This window comes from Hordeum vulgare, chromosome 1H (genome assembly GCF_904849725.1).
Source record: "Hordeum vulgare subsp. vulgare chromosome 1H, MorexV3_pseudomolecules_assembly, whole genome shotgun sequence".
Lineage (NCBI taxonomy): Eukaryota > Viridiplantae > Streptophyta > Magnoliopsida > Poales > Poaceae > Hordeum > Hordeum vulgare.
The window spans coordinates 109,838,071-109,854,918 of record NC_058518.1 but is presented as its reverse complement, the minus strand read 5'-3'; the positions used below and the strand labels follow the sequence as shown (position 1 = coordinate 109,854,918).

Here is a 16,848-nt window from a genome sequence, read left to right as displayed (position 1 = left end):
TTATAAACTACAACACTCCACGACAGCAACACGTATTCATAAAAAAGCACCACGTTGATGAACGACACCACTTATTCGTTATCAGCAACGCTTATTTGTAACAACAACACATCAAGGAGGTAGCAACACATAGTCATAAATAGCAGCACATGGTTATATAGTTTAAGTTTACAAACTCACAAGCCACAACTAAATATAGACTTGGCCATACATAAGACCACAAACACAAGCATTTCAATAAAATTTTGGCACCATAAGAAGTTCAACCAAAATAAACTCGAGCAATCTAACAATAGCAAAACTAAGATTGAGGTGCAACAATTTATTCTTCTTGACGACGAGTCCTTGCTTCCACATCTCAATTCTCAAAGGCATATTAATTGGTCGCAATGATACAAAATATTAATTGCTGTTGAAACAAAATATTTCATTCTGAAGCTAAACATTTTTTTTCGAGTTTGAATTTACACACTCAAATCCCTACTCGTCACTCAAAAGCATTTGAATTTACACACTAGAATCCCTACCAAAACGCTGCTATATTTCAGTATTTCTGAAGCTAAACGAACATAGTGCTCGTCGCCATAGCTGAACGCTGAACGCTGCTATGTTTCAGTATTTCTGAAGCTGAACGCTGCTATATACACGAATGCATCACATCATCTAGATATCTAAACTATAAAATCAGTGCTCGTAATCATAAAATCATACACAAAAGCGATACTCACCTAGCACAAATAGCCTTGCTCTTGTTCTTGCGATTGGCAGCATCATATCGGCCGTTGCTAAGCAGGCTAGGGCGTCCCTTCTTCACGGACGTCTCGGACATAGTGCGTCGACGGTGCTGCACCTTGGACCCTGGAGCACGAGGTGGAAGACCTTGACGTCGGTCGGGGACTTGGCTCTTTTCTGGCGCGCGGAGGCAGAACGCACCATCTGACGATAGGGTTGGGACTGGGCTTGGGGTAGTCATGGCGTGCTCCTGGCTGTGGTGGTCGCCGAACTGCAGCTCCTCCTCGCGGTTCCCTTCCACGCGCGAGCTATGATCATCATCCCCTGGCTCCATGGTGCTGGCACGAGGCAGCAAGCGGCTGGAGGCGCTGGCGGTGGCGAATGGCAACGAGCCAAGCCAATAAGATGAGATCACGTTGACTGCTAGACGTGGGCTACACGTAGGCCTAGCTAGACATCAATCACGTTGATCCATATACTGCGGGCCTGCGGCATGCAAGGTAATTCTACGTCAATCACGTTAATCCATATATCCATATAAGGAACGAGGCAATTCTGGAGATCAATCACCTAGATACGTATCACATATTCACGTACGGGAGGATTTGTGACGTGGGCTAGTTGCCGAATAATGTACATATAATATAATTAATATTTGGAGAAATGATATTTATGCCTTACTTGTCAAATTATACACGGGTACATGGGTACACGGGTACGGGTTATACTAAACCATACCCGTACCCGCTATGTCCGATGGATTTTAAAATTTTCTATTTACGTATCTATGGATAATTTTTTTTACTCATATCCTTGTCTTAATAGGGTTTTTATCCGCCGGATACGCGGGTAACGGGTATCCATTACCATCCCTAAACACAAACGAGCGTAGCCTAAAACACGGCTCAACCACGGCACCCAAACACAAACGAGGGATCCAATGCTGCCGCCGCCGCCGGCGGCAGCGGCAGCCGCGATCCGAGGCTTTCCCTTTCCCACACCGGCAGGCAGCAGCGGGTCCTACCACTTTCTCCGGGGACAGCCTCCATCTCCACGGCCGGCCGGGCCATGCCCATGTGGTCCCCAGAGCCAGCGAGCGGGAGGCGCCACCATCATTCGAAACCGACTATACTAATTTACTCACCAACGTTAGTGTAGCTGGCAGTTACCCCTCTCCTCTCCTCTCCCGTGGCGTCCAGCTCACCAACGCTCGGAACTCGGCCGAAAACCCTCCCCGTCCGCCCACGCCCAGGGGCACCACGGTAAAACTCGCCGCTAAAAACCTCCCACGCCCCGACGCCTCCTTGGGCTTTAGCGCTCCCCGAGTTCCCGTAACCTCCCCCCGCCTCCATCTCCATTCCTGCCGTGCCAAGGTCTGGCTGCCGCTGCTGCTCGAGGTGGTGGTCGGACGGATCTCCGGTGAACCTCGGTAAATCCGCGCGGCTTGCCCGAATCCCTTGTCTTGCGTTGTCTCCTGCTTTCCCGTACGTGTGATGACGATGCTGTCTGCGCTCGTCGCGGTGAGCGGGGCGGCGGTTAGGAGGGGGCTGGGCGCTTCCTCGTTCCCGTCGCCGGAGGTTGTAGGCCTGTGGCCGCCGCGGGAATTTCGTTTCCTCTTCGTCTTCCTTTTCCGCCAGCGGGAGATCGATCCGTACAGCCCTGCTTGCGCCTGCTCTGCTCTCTTCTGTGAAGAGCTCGAGTCGCAACTGACCCCATGCTGCTTCTTTTGACCGGCTCCGCTGCGATGCTGTTGGTCGCGTTATGCCATGCCTTCAGCTTACTTTTACTCCTAGATCCGACGCGGACTAAATTGTGTCGAATTTACTCGTGCTTTCGGTTATCAGTAGAGAGAACGCAAGTTAGCCCACTTGTTTCGCGTTACATCTGCTGTAAATCTTCAACACACAGTTTAGCCCTCGTGTTCTCAATGGGAATGTTCGCATGGTGATAATCTTCTGCATGTCATATCGCTCTCACGTGTCTATTATCTACTCGTAGTATCTAGGTGTGCCCCCGCCATGCTTCGTGGATCCCGGATCTTCTTCAATAATATCGAACTCAATGAGCAGTGTTCCTGATGGCCTGTTACCTGAATAATAATGTCGACAGGAGCGTTTTTGGTTGCACGTATGCGGCCTCTTGCCTGAATCCCAAAGTTTCAGATCAACGTGGGGTTCAGTGTTTGCTGTCCATTCTTCTTGTCTGCCTGAGATTGTTCCCAGTTCACTGAATCAAGTTGCCCGACCTGCCTATCAGGCAGGCACACATAGCTGTAGCTGCTGTGTCCTTTGCAGTTGGACATTTGACACCCAAATGCCAGCCGTTTTATTCTCTCAATGGGGTTCTCTTCTCGGATAATTGGTAGCTACGAGATCTGATCAACGTCACTGTCACTCTGTTTCTTAAATATTCGCCCAATTTACATGCTATATTTATCACGGTGGTCTTAAGGAAGCTGGCTTTATGGATTGTTGCTAATGTTTCCTTGTGATAGCATGCATGCCTGTATTCATTCATTTTTTGAATTGCTTATTGAAGGCCGGACGTTTTCCCTTTCCAGAAAAAGAAATGTCACTGTCTTTCACTCCCTGTCACTGTTCTTTAGATGGCTAATCATTGTCAGTCATGGGCTTCCCGCATCTCTGGTCCCCTGGGGTTTCGCATCCTATTTATCTACTCTTCCTGCCATATATACACTCATAACTAGGATACGAGTTTTGCTCATTTGAGAAGGATTGTTATTTCCTTGATCTTCTTATGTAGTGTGTGAAAGACTTGCTCTGTTGACCAGATCATTGCATATCCCCTAGCTAATCTTTCCGTTGCACAGGCAAGTCACTCAATAGGCCTTCAACTACAGGCCTGAGCTTGTTTTGCCAGCAACTTTATGTGTCTGCATTTTGTTTAATTTCCCCTTTGAACCTGTGTTACATTGCTATGAATTCTGAGACAGTTAGTTTGTGGTTTCTGTAGTAAACTTTCATATAGATTTATGTTTGAGGTATTTAAGTGCTTCACCTCTGTTGTGTGTATCTTTGTTCTCCCTTCTCACTTGTATATCCATTTGAATATTATCAGGCCTGCATAACAGGGAGGATTTTCTTATATTCTGGTGAAGATGAAAGGAACTCAAGGGTCGCAATTAAAAAAATCCCGTTCATGGTGGTGGGATGGCCACATTAGTCCAGAAAACTCCAAGTGGCTCTCAGAGAACTTACAAGGTAATGAATAATGTTTTTCAGACGTTCTCCTCTTGTCTTACATACTGGAATTAGATACTTTGTTTGATCTAAATTTGGATAACTTGTTGTTTGCTAGACAATAGGGATGTGCAGGACTTCATTCATGTATGATTTCAGTCTTTTCTAGTCTAACAAGCTATGCCATGTTGTTTCTGAATATAACCTTTCTTCTAACTGAGCAGAGATGGAGATGCAAGTGAAAGAGATTCTGGGACTTGTTGAAGAGGAAGGTGAATCCTCTACAGAAAGGGCTGAGGTGTATTACCAAGATCGACATGTGCTTGTTGCCCACATAAAAAATGTCTATCGCATGTATCGCACCCTTGCTGAGCGGTATGACAATGTAACTGGAGAACTGCGGAAAAATATCCCATCATCACTGCAACCACATGGCTCTTTTGGTGCCCCTGAATCAGATTCTGAGACACAGTCTCCTCCATCTACAGAGCAAAAGCCAAAAACTCGATCAGATTGCTTTGATGTGTCCATTGGCTCTGGTGTGAGCTCTGACGTATCCAAGAAGGGGAGTGATGGGTCTTCATCGTCTTCAGAGTCTGAGTCAGAGCTTGATGAAAGCAAAGAGGAAAATGGCAACAGCATGTTTTATGCCTTGAGCCAAAGAATTATTGAGCTTGAAGATGAGCTTCTTGAAACAAGGGGAAAACTTGATGCTTTAGAGGACAAGAATACTATCTCAGAAGTGCCTGAACATGATGAAAAACTGCGGGAGGATCTTGAAGAAGTCAACAGTGAGAAGGAAGCATTGGAAGCTGCGGTGTTGGCAAACAAAAATGAGACTGATGGGCTGAAGGAAGCAATAGCCTCAGCAGCTAAACAGTTTGAAATTGAATTGGCGCATCGTGATCTTGAAGTTGACAAGTGCAAGCAGGAGCTTGTAGAACTTTCAGCGAAGTATCTGCATGATAAATCTGCTCTTGAGGCTGAGATTGGAATGCTCCAAGGAGTTATCACAAATTCTGAAGGTGAGCTAGCAAAATTGTCACAGGAGAAGTTGCAGCTCGGGTCTCGGGTTGAAGAGCTAGAAGAGGCAGCAGGCTGCTTAGATTATTCAGCTTCCGAGGTGGTGAAGCTGCAAGAGGCAATAAAGAATACAAAAGCAGAACTTGAGGAAGTTCTACTGGAGAAAGAAGTAACCATCAAGAACCTAGAAGCACAGCTAGAAATATCCTTACAAGAGAAATCAATACTCCAGGACCGTATTGAGGAGCTGGAGAGGGTGGTGTGTGCTTCTGTGGAAAAACATACTCTGGAGAAGTCTGATCTTAGCGCTGAACTTTCAACACTATCAGAAGCCAATGCCTCTCTCGAAGGCAAGCTGGCATCCAGGGAAGCAGAGCTTAAGCACGCTTATGCTGACAGGGAAGCAGAATACATGGACAGCCAGAAACATATTTGTGAGCTGAATCAAGACCTTGCCAATCTTACAAGCAAGCTTGAACTGATATCATCAGAGAAAGTCACAGTTGAAAACAAGCTGGCCACTCTACTAACTGACTTCACAGCACGTGAGGAAAAGGTGAAACAGATGAATGGCCACCTTAGTCAGCTTCAAATTGAGCATGCCAAGATATCGGCAGAGTCTGCTATCGTGCATGAGTCCCTACTGGAGCTGCGCGCTCAGGTTTCTGAGCTCGAGGAACTTGTGGAGAAGCAGAACCTCGCGATCTCTGAGAGCGCCGAGGGAAAGCGTGAGGCGATTAGGCAGCTGTGCTTCACCCTTGAGCATTACCGCAGCAGGTACCAGGAGCTGCGCGAGATGCTGCAGCAGGGCCACAGGAGACCACAGATGCTGATGGCAGCCTGACCAAGCGCGTCCTTCTTGTTCCCAAGATCCTTTTGTGCTTATGAATTGGGTTCTGTAGCCTTTTCAGTTGAGAAGAACTCTGTTATGTCTATGTGCAACTGCAATGTAATGTGAGAACCATGTCAGTCATGGCTGGCTTGAAAAGAAAGAAAAGCAATCATGTCCGTCGTCGTTTGCTCTTTGTCACTTCTGTTACAATCTCATCATATATTCAAGATGGTGAATTCTGTGTTTTGGTCTTTGAAACGGTGATGTTAGTCCGCCGACCTATGGCATGTCCGAGTCAGTCTTGTATCTTCGAATCAAAGTTGAGTTTGTCAAGATTCGTGAATTTTCGTGCATATGTCTCAAGAAAGTATTATGATTCAAATGTGGTTAGGAAGCTGCAGGAAGAAATTCATCGCTCGTAATCTCACCGAGTCGGAGGCAGATGCGGAAGCCAGACCCGGTACAAGCGAGGTTAGTGCATCTTTCAATCGTGGATTCCTAGCGGAGGTGAACTGTTTATGTAAAATTGCCGCAAATTCCTATGGAGTTCACACGAAAGAGGCCATTGATTACTATTTATCCTTTTCTGCAAGTTTTTTCTTGATCAAGTCTGAACCCATTGAATCCACGAATATACTGAAGTGTTTTTTTTTCTGAAAAAGCATCAGAACGTTCTGTTTTCGTCCATGCCTCATCATTTTCCTTGTCATATTTTCCCGATCAATTGCCTACTCAACTGACCCGGTCCGAGATCCTGGGCTTCCAGTCCAGGGTGTGTCAGGCCCGGCCCTTGCTGGCTTGCCCAGCCCAAAATACTTGTCTGATAATAAGCATAATAATCAATGCAACAAACAAAGCAAAAGGTCTAACCAACAAACACATCGAGATAAGATGCTGACATCGTGTGGGCATCCATCCATCCATCACATTGTTCTTTCCATTTAACAAGCCTGGCTTTGCTTTCCAGCCAGCCTGGAAAATAACGCCAAAGTCGCTTTCCCTTTCATAATGTCCAACTGGCTTTGGCTTAAGCTGCTCCCCATATTTCCTTTGACATGCACCAAAGTTGCATTTTTGTACTGTACTTTGCTATGGTTGCCCGTGGAGGTCTGCCCGTTTATGACATGAAACTTTGTTTGGATGCTGCTACTAGAAATTAAACCAGAAACTGCAGGACTATGCCAGGAACTGCACAGTTAGGTGTGCCTGTCCTCTTCTTGAGGTAAAGTGCTTGTGGTTCTGTTTCTGGTAGTACCAACTTACTGTACATGCCAAGGCACACAAGAAACTGACTAACTAGTCCATGATGTGGTCCGTTGCCTTAGATGCTGCTAGCCATGGACAATTTGCCATGCATGCGTAATTGTTGATTGATTGACAAAAGAAAAGAAGTGAAGTGAAGGCATTTCATTTCAGATCTACTAACCCGAAGCATTGGTTTCCCGTGGAGGGTCTCTTTTTATTAGAAGTAATGCTATAGAGATTCTAGAGAATCCTGTTTCTTAGTTTGTTTCTTTCCCATAGAGAGCTTGTTTAATTCATATGACTCAAATCTGTGGAAAACTTTTCATGTGGACCACTTTACATGCAATTTCATAAGGACTTTACCATTTACTCCGTTCTGGAAACTCTCCTGTTTACAGCTAACGTCTAACACCAAATATATCAAGAATATTTCGCGTTTTTGGCGCGGCGGCGCGAAACAACTTCCATTATACTCCCTCCATTCCTAAATACTCCCTCCGTCCCAAAATTCTTGTCTTAGATTTCTCTAAATATGGATGTATCTAGTTACCTTTTAGTATTAGATACATCCGTATCTAGATAAATCTTAGACAAGAATTTTGGGACGGAGATAGTATATGACATTTTAGAGATTCCACTATGAACTACATACGGATGTATGTAGTCATATTTTAGGATGTAGATTCACTCATTTTACTTTGTATCTATTCTATAATTAAATCTCTAAAAGGTCTTATATTTAGAAACGGAGGGAGTATAAATTATATATGCCTTTCTGTTCTTGTAGGATGGAACATACCATGTCGTAATATTTATGTTCTTGCATTCTTTCAAAACCTTGCAAATCAAAGAAGCCCCGAGCAAACCGTTTCTCGGCACTCAAAAGTTGAGATGACTTGTGTTAGGAGCGAGACAAGAATTTTACTCACAAAGAGCTATTGTACTGATTACTTTTCCTAGGTCATTGATGGTGTTTGCCACGGTTTTTGCCCATTTTTTCCCCTTTTCCCACTCACTTCCTTTTTTTTTGCGGGTGCCCATTCACTTCTTTTTGGCCCCCACTTCCTCAATATATACTCCGGCATGGCTCAAGAAAATGAAGCTAATTGGATTCACAAAGTAGAAAACTCGTTTTCCTTGAAATCAGCAGTCTAACTCAAACATCCTCACTGAAAGAAAGTTGTGTGAAGAAAGGAAAAATGAAAGGGAGACATAGAATCAGCCTACGAATCGTATTGTTCTCTGAAAATTTGGTTGCAGCGCATGGAAGCAGGCCTTTCGCCTAGTTGTACAGGGTATATCAACTACCAAAAGCTAGCCAGGGGCCTAGGCTTATGAGAAGAGGCTTCACACTACCAAACCCATTCCTTTCTTGACAAGCCAAAACCCTAATTGGCCCAACGAAACGAACCACTATACAGCACAAGTAGTAAAGCAAAGGAATTGATTTTTTTTTTAAAAAGATTCCTGGCCCTTTTAATTTGGTGGCAATACCAGTAATGATAGTACTTGATCATTGGTTAGTGCTTTCTGATCTGGTCTCCAGGTATAAAAATGATGCACATGATCGGCTCCGGTAGTGTAACCGGGTACTAAACCATATATAAAAGAGAAGTTAAGACTGGATCTCTGCCCATGTCACATAACTCTCATGGAGGCCTCTTTAAGACCACGCTACTCGCAACAGAAACCCATGTAGTACCCCTCAAAAAAAAAATCATTAGTATATGCAAAAAATAGATTGAGTAGAGTCGACCACCTCGTCCATCCGGGCTCGAAACGCTCACTCTCTTTGTGTGTGTTTCGGGTGCTTGTGAGTCACCACTTCCTTCGCCGAAGGCTCATCGGAAGTAACAAGGAGGGAAATTGTCGAAAACGACATTTTTGCTTAATGTGTGCCACATTTGGTATTTCTTTAAATACAACATACATAGTCCAACAGCTTTGCATTGTCATGCTTTGAATTCAAAAAATTTCAAGTGATATATATACGTCAACGCAAAAATTGTCGACTACGATGGCGTTTTCGTTCAACACGTGTGCCATTTGGCATTGTTGTAAATACGACGTGTTTGGTCCACGGCCGTGCACTACAGTATTTTGGATCCGGAAGCTTCTGGGTTCTGAGTGGCATATGCCCACCCAAAAATGAAGTTCATCCGTCCTAGCTTCAAAAGTGATAGCCACCCTGCGTGAGTTCTCTTCTCTTACTGTCATCGTCTGCTCACGGTTGGGCAAAGTGCCAGGGTCAACTAACCCACATGATCTTTTGATTTCTTCTAGCTGCCTGTTGCCTGACTTCCTCCCACCCATACCCATGCTGCCATGCATATGCATGAGTTTTTTCATTTGAAGGAATAAGAGTTTTTTAGAGAGAGAGAGATATGCTGAGGAGTTGGGAACAAGAGAAAAATAAAAACCAAGTGAGCTAACCAACCGGGGCACCTGCCTAACTTTTTGTTGGCTTGTGTTCCACTTCCACCATAATTAGACCCAATTTTCAAGCAACAGCTCTGGTCAAACTCCCACCATTAAACTCTAGTTAACCTTTACATCTGACTTTTTGCTGCCAAAACATATGGAAGACAAAGTTTACAAGATAAACAGACATAGTTTTCATTGAAGAGAAAATATTAGGCCCTTCCCAATGCATCGGCGCTAAGGGTGCCACATAGGTAAAACAATGATGTGGCAAAGCAATTAAAGAGAAGAGAGAGCATTATAGTGACTCCAAGAAGAAACGATGCTAATCACGGGAACCTATGTAAAAACACTACCAACCAATGTATGAAGAAGTTTAATTATTAAATAATTTCATGAGAAAAGCTTAGCAACAAAAGCTAAGCACCTATGCATTGAAAAGACTAGTTGCTAAGGTTTTTAATATACTTAGCACCTCATCTAAGCACCAATGCACTGGGAGAGGCCTTACTAGAATGCATCTCATTTGTCGAACTATACTAAAGCCACATAATTGCGGTGTGATGTATATCATTGTCCATGATGTGTCAACAAAACATAGTTGGACTTCACTAGGGAGTGGGGCCGCATATTAGTCTTCTCATGCGGCGTCTCCCTTTCATCCATTTTTGCATGCATGCAACATGACATCATTATGTATTGTTTTGATTTTGCATTTTAAAAAGGATTTATCTCCCAAACTGTTATCTCAATTAATGATTCGTTTTCATCACTGACTTTATCGCGACGAGATCCTCAAAACTAGATCCCATGTCGACATGTTTGGATAACTTTTGTTTTCGTTGGTACTTGCCAAATTATTATCACTTACTTGTCACATTATTTGTCACATAGTTCTCACATTAAATCAACTTGGTTATCAGGTTTATGAATGTCGATATACCCCACTAAAAAACTTGATTCATTGTACTTGTGCTGGTTCATGCATTTACTTGCTCATTGTTAGTACTTTAATAACCATTTTTTAGCTCCACATAACACTGCAATATTTAAAAGGTATAAAATTATTGTCCCGATAACTATGTATAATTTTTGTGACAACTATACATCCGTAAGATGAGAACTATGATGACATAAATGTGGCAACTAGGAACGACGAAAAAAATTCAACGAAACATGTCAACATGGGATCTTATTTTAAAGGTCTCGTCACGACGAACCTAACGGTGAAGCTGAATCTCCAATCAAATTATTAATCTGTGAGATAAATTATTTTTAAAATTCAAAAAACATTTAATGCGATTGAAAGGATCGATATGGTTGACTAGAGGGGGGTGAATAGGCAACGGCCACTTTTTAATTAATTTTAACAAGTTAGGGTTAGCAACTTAAAGGTTCTCTAAAATGACAACAAGGTGAAGAACCTATATGATGCTACCAACTATAAGCACTACGGCAAGTAAGAGATAACCAACAACAAAAGCATACACAATGTAAAGATTAGAGATAACCGCAAGTGGAACCAATGAAGACGAGGATGTGTTACCGAAGTTCCTTCCCTTTGACAGAAAGTACGTCTCCGTTGGAGCGGTGTGGAGGCACAATGCTCCCCAATAAGCCACTAGGGCCACCGTATTCTCCTCACGCCCTCACACAATGCAAGGTGTCGTGATTCCATTATAGGTGCTCTTGAAGACGGCGGCCGAATCTTTACAAACAAGGTTGGGGCAAACTCCACACAAAGCTTGGAGACACCCAACAAGACCACAGAGCTTCACCACAATGGAATGTGGCTCTGAGGTGACCTCAACCGTCTAGGATGCTCAAACACCCAAGAGTAACAAGATCCGCAAGGTATTAGTGGGGGGAATCAATTTTCTCTTGGTGGAAGTGTAGATCTAAGCCTTCTCAACCAATCCCTAGGAAATCAACAAGTTTGATTGGCTAGGGAGAGAGAACGGGCACTTTTGAGCTTAGGGAGCAACAATGGAGCTTGGGAGGGTCAAAGGTAGGGTTCTTGAGCAAGAAGAACCCTTTATATAGTGGGGGGGGGGGAATCCAACCGTTTTCCCACTCACAGCACGAGCCGAGCGGTAGTATCGCTGGAGTGCTAGCGGTAGTACCGCTGCAGCCAGCGGTAGTATCGCTGGAGTGGCAGCGTTACTACCGCTAGCACTCCAGCAGTACTACCGCTGGAGTGGCAGCGGTACTACCGCTAGCACTCCAGTGGTACTACCACTGGCTACAGCGGTACTACCGCTGAGCCCATGGTAGCGCAAAGATACTACCGGGCCAACCACCGCCAAGAAAGTCTTCGCAAAAAGTCCGACGAAGTACAGCCGCAAGGATGGCGGTACTAAAGTCCTGGAGCGGTACTACCGCTGACCAGGGGCGGTACTACCGCCAGCTCTAGAGGTACTACCGCTAGGGCCAACGGTACTACCGCCAGGAGACCTTTTTGCAAGATGAGAGAAACCAGAGATGGGAACAGCTCCGAAGTTGCAGGGAAAGGGGATGGAGATAAAGTGTGTGCGTGCAAGATCGATTCCACCCAAACCTTTCCAGTACGGATCCCCTCTTAATAGTACGGCGTTCCTACGACTCAAAAACCACCAAAGAGAATCGTAGAGGACACTTGTCACGCCCAAGATGCGACCCTATCCTCAATTTGGCACGAAGGCCTCGTCAGGGATAGAAGCGCATCTCGTCGTGTCGCAAGAATGGATATCGTTACAAGTACATGTACTGAAAAGATGAGATATATAAAGGGTTGGCTTACACTCGCCACAAGCTACATCAGAGTCACATCAGTACATAACATAATCATCAAGAGTAAGAGCAGGGTCCGACTACGGACGAAAACAAACGACAAAAGAAGAACGACGTCCATCCTTGCTATCCCAGGCTGCCGGCCTGGAACCCATCCTAGATCGATGGAGTAGAAGAAGAAGAAGAAGCAACTCCAAATGAACAATCAACGCGCTCGCGTCGAGTTACCTTTACCTGTACCTGCAACTGGTGTGGTAGTAATCTGTGAGCCACAGGGGACTCAGCAATCTCATTTCCAAAGGTATCAAGACTAGCAAAGCTTAATGGGTGAGGTATGGTTGAGTGGTGAGGTTGCAGCAGCGACTAAGCATATATTTGGTGGCTAACTTACGAGTACAAGAAATAAGAGGGGGGAGATCTACGCATAACGGACGTGAACCACTGATGATCAAATGAATGATCCTGACACCTACCTACGTCAGACATAACCCCACTGTGTCCTCGATCGGAGAAGGAACTCACGAAAGAGACAGTCACGGTTACGCACACAGTTGACAAGTTTTAATTAAGTTAACTACAAGTTATCTAGAACCAGTGTTAAACAAAGTTTCCACGTTGCCACATAACCGCGGGCACGGCTTTCCGAAAAGATTTAACCCTGCAGGGGTGCTCCAACTAGTCCATCACAAATTACCACAAGCCGCATAGAAATCCTCAATCATGAAGCTCGCGATCTCGTCGGATTCCCTAGTGGAAAACCTCAACTCTGAGATTACCCAAAGCATCACCGGAATCCCGATGCACAAGATATCTCGTCAAAGGTAAAACTAATCCAGCAAGGCCGCCCGACGTGTCGACGATCCCGATAGGAGTCGCGTACCTTGTTCTCAGGACACGACGGATAAGCGACGCGTACAAGTGCCAAACCTCGAGTTACCTCGCGGTGGCCCCGCACACTGCTCTGTTTTGGACCAACACTCATGAGGAGCACTGGCCCGGGGGTTGATTAAAATAGTCCGCGGGTGCCGGCGGGTCCCTATGCATTATTATTAGGTTATTAGGCAAATGTAGTACCAAAGTTGGGCCTTGCCAGACCAGCTTTAATCTAAAACGAATTATCAAGGGGGTCCCCATAACAACCCCGATCGTGTTAGGAGCGCTCAATTATGGAACATAACACCGGTAGCCGGAAACTAAGGGGGCAAAGGTGGAACAAAACACCAGGCTAGAAAGGCCGAGCCTTCCACCTTTTACCAAGTATATAGGTGCATTAAATTAAATAGCATTAATATGGTGATATAACAAGGAACCCATGTTTCACATGGAGGCAACTGCACCTGCAACTAGCAACGCTATCACCGGGTTAAGCAAGCAGCAACATAGCCAATCAGTGGTTTGCTAGGTCGAACAGGTTGATGGTAATCATGGCATTGTTGAGAGGCTGTTATTTAACAGGTGGTAGGCAACGAAACATAATCGATAGAAGCGGTAAAACTAGCATGGCAATGATAGTAACGGTATCTGGGGAAATGATCATCTTGCCTGAGATCCCGCTTGGAAGAAGAATGCCTCCGCGAAGCAGACGAACCGAAGTAGTCGAACGGGTCCTCACAATCCGACACGCTTGCGGAACTCTATCAAGACGGGGAAGCCGGAAACAAGCATCAACACACGATATTCACCACACGATGCACAACACGTATGATGCATGAGCTACTGAATACATGCAAGTCACGGCATGACGAATCACACAATCAAACACTACACATTAAGTGAAGTTCAATATGCACGAGTTGCATATTGACGAAACTCCACGTTAATTATTTAGTTCACTCCCGGTTATCAACACGGTAGTATTAAATGTGATTAAGCATGCAAGAGGTGAAGCGGAAGTTAAACTACCTATCTAGGCATTTTAAATGAGGTCGGAAATGACATATAGCATCTCCGAGACGACCTCACATGTTAATTTATAATTCTGTCCAGATCTGAACTAATGCATATAATTAGTTGTTAAACAGCAAAACAAATAGGTTCACGTGTTTCTACGCGTCAAGGCAAGCAATCTACACCTAAAGAACATCTCCAACGGAGCTACGGATCAAAAGTTACAAGCACCGCAAGATATGATGGCATGAATGCAAAATGTGTGCAACGGCGGCTACGAGCACTTCAAAACATGCAACCAGCAAGATAAAATGAAACTACACAAGATTCTAAGAAAGTTTCATGTAGGACACGATCTAATCGGAGCTACGGTTCAAAAACTACGAGCAAAACAAGCAATGACTACAAACTGCCCAAAACAGCCACATAGCAACTTCTACGCCTCACAACTTCGGCTACACAACTCCGATAAGCTCAAGCAAGGCATGGCACGGAAGAGGGCAAGAAGCACTACTACAAACAACTAACAACAACTAGCATGGCAGCAAGGAGCACTAGGACAAGAAGACACAAAATGGCATCTCACACACTATTTCACACTTAGTGAAAATAACACCTCCTGAAAGTGCAGTTTTCAGCCTGAAGGCATATTGACAGCAGCAAAACCTATAGCTACAGGACTCAAAATGGCATGAAACTTAACAGCATGCTAGAGAAACATAAGGGGTACAACTAACTCCATTGGACCAACCTCAAAAGGGCTACAGATCACAAGATGCAAGCAAGACAAGACAGCAACAAAATAATAACAGATTCCAGACTTAGAAATATTTCAGCTCCCCTAAAACAGCACTATTTCTAGCAACTTGAGAGCAAGCAAACAACACCTAAACATGCATTTCTATTGCAACCAAAAATACCAGAGGCTAAACAAAACATCCGAGATCAACTCCCTAGTTGACAACTCCGTCAAACGACGCACGGATTAAATCCTACGAATTAAACAAAATGGCATCACGGCAAAATATCTCGCGATCTAACTTCCTCAAGAGCTAAAACTAATTGCACAGAAAAATCCATGGGATTTTTCTACCCCAGAAACATATAAAATATGTGGGGTTTGCAACACAAAATAATGCCACACATTAATGCGGGAAAATAACCTATTTACGGAAAAATAAACTACCGGCAAATCCCTACATGCAAAAATACAAATGACCGCTCTAAAATGCATGGAAAAAAGGTCCCTAGTACATGGGCATTTATTCTACGTCATACGAACACCCGGACACGCGCGAAAAATAACTACGGATCGGATCCTATTGTAACAGCACGCAAAACAAAGCATTAGGCCCCCTAAACGGCGTTAAATAAATATGCAAGTCTCAAAAACGGATACTACGCGAAATTCTACACGAAAAGCTTATAAAGATCACCTTGATCCGACTAACAGAGAAAAAACTACGGGCGTTTATATTTACGTCTAAATCCTGAAAACAACATATTCTGAGGAAAATCCTAATAAGCAAACGGGCCGAATCTAGAGGCGCAATTTAACTAGACACTGCATGGGCGAAGAATAGGCTTGCGGGAGGGGGGGGCTCACCTTGGTGGGCTCGGCCTGATCGGCGCTGGAGCTGGGCCAGCTTGCTGCTACTCTACTGGGCCGAGGCGAGGCGGGGCCGAGCCGGCTGCTGGGCCCGGCTCAGGCGCTGGGGAAGCTGGGCCAGCGGGGCCCACGCGCGGGTCAACGGCGCGGTTCTGGGGCGAGCGGGCGCACGCCTCGTCTCGTTCCTCGTCGCTGGCGGCCGAGCCCGACCATGGCGCCGGCGGATCTGGCAGTCGACGGCGACGCCCATAGCTTGGGATCGATCCCTCGTCCCGGTCCGGCTCGGGACCGAGAGGAGGCAGCAGGAGCTGGCGGCGGAGTACCTGGAGAGGCGGCGACAGACTCTGGCGGCGGGGAACTTCGGCCGGTGGGCGAGGCCAGCGGCGACTGTTGGCGGTGGAGGCGGCCGGGGACGGGCGGGGGCCGAGGGCGGCGCGCTCCGGAGGCGGGCACGCGGGCAGACAAGGCAGGCTCCGACGAGGCCCTCCGGTGGAGCTCGTGCGGGGCACGGGAGGCTGCAGGCGCTGGGAGGAGCCGGCGGCGGCTCGGGCTGAGATGGGCTCGGGCGGGCCGCGCGCGGGCCTAGCGGGCCGACGGTTGGAGGAGGGAGACAGGTGGGAGGAGAGAGGCTAGGGTTTGGTGGGGTGGCGCGGAAAACGAGGAGGGATTAGTGGGAGGCTGTCTAAAATACACGGGGAACTATATATAGACAAACGGGGGGGCTCGGTTAACCGGAATCGCGCTCCGGATCCAACCGCGGGGTCGGATTCGGACGATTCCGAACGCCGGAACGGTTACGAGGCCGTGTAGAGGGGTTATCCGGAGACGAGAGGGAGAACGAGCGTCGCAGCACGAATTTTAAAAACACCGGCAGACGTCCGACGAATAACCGAAGACGGTGCCGCTACGGTCGACCGTTCGGGTACCAGACGGTCTCCGTTCGCGACGAAATTCGACAGGCGGCCTAGCTATAACTAATCACCTCGATCAGAGAAAGTTTTAAATGCGTTTTTAAAACAGGGTTTCGACGGTGCCGCGGGCGCGTGTGAGTGCGGTCGGGCTCAGAACGGACGACGACGCGAACCGACAACTAACAACGAATGCAAGTTTTTGAAAACTGGCGGCAACGG

General features: G+C 45.9%; 1 protein-coding gene across 3 annotated transcripts; it reads left to right on the top strand.

The window, feature by feature from the left end:
• The first annotated feature begins 1,921 nt into the window (after positions 1–1,921).
• Positions 1,922–6,140, top strand: LOC123426515 (protein NETWORKED 4B-like). 3 transcript variants are annotated; one of them, XM_045110367.1, is made up of 3 exons: positions 1,922–1,994; positions 3,811–3,953; positions 4,157–6,140. In XM_045110367.1, the coding sequence occupies exons 2-3, from the start codon at positions 3,851–3,853 to the stop codon at positions 5,797–5,799; spliced, it is 1,746 nt and encodes a 581-aa protein (XP_044966302.1). In that variant the 5' UTR covers positions 1,922–1,994; positions 3,811–3,850; the 3' UTR covers positions 5,800–6,140. The 3 variants fall into 3 exon arrangements, with proteins under 3 accessions (XP_044966302.1, XP_044966292.1, XP_044966299.1); XM_045110357.1 differs by lacking the exon at positions 1,922–1,994 and adding an exon at positions 2,001–2,161; XM_045110364.1 differs by lacking the exon at positions 1,922–1,994 and adding an exon at positions 3,440–3,562.
• The last annotated feature ends 10,708 nt before the right edge of the window (positions 6,141–16,848 follow it).

What these genes read in the sequence shown, in the direction of transcription:
- LOC123426515 (XM_045110367.1), top strand. Translation starts at nt 3,851, where the DNA reads ATGAAAGGAACTCAAGGGTCGCAATTAAAAAAATCCCGTTCATGGTGG. An exon ending in GCTCTCAGAGAACTTACAAG is followed by an intron (nt 3,954 to 4,156) that starts GTAATGAATAAT and finishes CTAACTGAGCAG; the next exon opens with AGATGGAGATGCAAGTGAAA.